Here is a 1,637-nt window from a genome sequence, read left to right as displayed (position 1 = left end):
GGGTACCAGACCACATCAAACGAGGGAGATATTGCTTGTTTATTTACTGTTCTAGCCATCAGTAAGCAATGTTGGATCCGGATGCACAGTAGGATTTTTAAGTAGATGTTTTTTAACAAAACTGGTGTGCCGAAATTTTGTCAACATGATGGCTGCCGCCGGCGTCGGAAAATCAGGTCTTTTGGAGGTTCTTGCAAGGGATCAATGGTGTCGAGTGTTGGCTACCCTGGAAGAAGAAACATTGACCATCAGTTTAGAGGATGGATATGAGCCTAATGGTGTTGCCAACGGAGGGGGAACGGGGCCCACCGAACAGAACAACAACCCCGGTAAAAATGATTCGCTACGCCATTCGGATTACATGCACGGAGTCCAAGGCCCGGACAACATTCCAGATGCTATTGCCAACCAAAAACGTGTTGTTAAAGTCATCAAACATGAAGTTGGCGGCCTTGGTGTCAGCATTAAAGGTGGGAAAGAGAACAAAATGCCGATTATCATCAGTAAAATCTTCAAGGGACTTGCCGCTGATCACACCGAGAGTTTGTATGTTGGAGATGCTATCTTGTCCGTGAATGGAGAGGACTTGCGGGACGCTACCCACGATGAGGCCGTACGAGCGCTCAAAAAGGCGGGGAAGGAGGTGGTCCTTGAAGGTAAGAATGTGGTAGAACGGTACCTGGGAGTTGGGAGTGAGGGTTTGTTTACTTTTTGGGTGTGTTTGGGTGTTGGGGTGGGCGGGGCAGGGCAGGGGAGCTGTATGTATCTTATTTGTAAGGGTTTTACTTTTTAAAGGATTTTATCTTGGATAACTTTCCGTATGGCGCCAGCCCTTTTTCACTCATTTTTACAAAAAGGGATATCTCATAGTCATTGAGGTATCGTTGGGGTAAATAAGATACTATATTATTTCAAATCGAATGAAAAAGTGGTGGCGCCATACGGAAACTTTTCCTTTATCTTTACCCAGTAATGGTTCCAAAGAAGAAGAATTTTTGTAATTATTTTTAAAACTTTATTACTATTACATATTTAATATTAGAGTTATTACTCTTTAAAAGTGGCTAACCCATGTTCGTTACATCTGTGAATGTGGGCCACTTAATTATATTCAATAACTGTGAATGTGACAAAGGGGAAAATCATCCAAATACCACGCTAGTGTTCTTGTTTGCAAACTTTAAAACTTGAGAGCTGATGGTTTTTAGGATGAGATAAAACCCAAAATGAATAAATCATTTTTTCAGTATAATTTGTTCGAAACGTCATTCAAAGGCAAAGCATAGATTTTAGTATTTGTGTACTTAACTTGTTTTATTATAGGGCTACTTCAGTTTTCAAAGCCAGAAATTTGTGTACACTCATGGCCATTGTTAGCCCAAACAACCAGTGTAAAATTTTGGTGTTGTGACATTTATTTCCAAAAGTAATAGCTCATCAGGCGGGTGTTTATATCCGGTTTCCTTTGGCATTAATTAAACGACTTAGAATATTTCTATTCCCCCTGGATAGGGGATGCCAGTCCATCGCAGGTTACTCCCCAGCTCTCACCGATACCCATGTTGTATTCGGATATTTAATCATACTTGAAAGAAATTGAAGGCAAATTTATTCAAAGCCCGATGGAATAAAAAGGA

At 40.9% G+C, this 1,637-nt stretch overlaps 1 protein-coding gene across 1 annotated transcript in view; it reads left to right on the top strand.

Annotated features, from left to right (window-relative positions):
• Nucleotides 1-43: 43 nt before the first annotated feature.
• Nucleotides 44-1,637, top strand: part of LOC139935052 (beta-1-syntrophin-like) — a 34,582-nt gene continuing 32,988 nt past the window's right edge. Inside the window, exon 1 of the mRNA XM_071929502.1 lies at nt 44-656. Coding sequence (XP_071785603.1) covers nt 146-656 — 511 coding nt within the window. The 5' untranslated portion in view covers nt 44-145. The remainder of the gene's footprint in view (nt 657-1,637) is intronic.

This window comes from Asterias amurensis, chromosome 3, assembly GCF_032118995.1.
Source record: "Asterias amurensis chromosome 3, ASM3211899v1".
In the NCBI taxonomy this organism is placed as follows: domain Eukaryota; kingdom Metazoa; phylum Echinodermata; class Asteroidea; order Forcipulatida; family Asteriidae; genus Asterias; species Asterias amurensis.
This window is presented reverse-complemented; position numbering and strand designations above follow the sequence as displayed.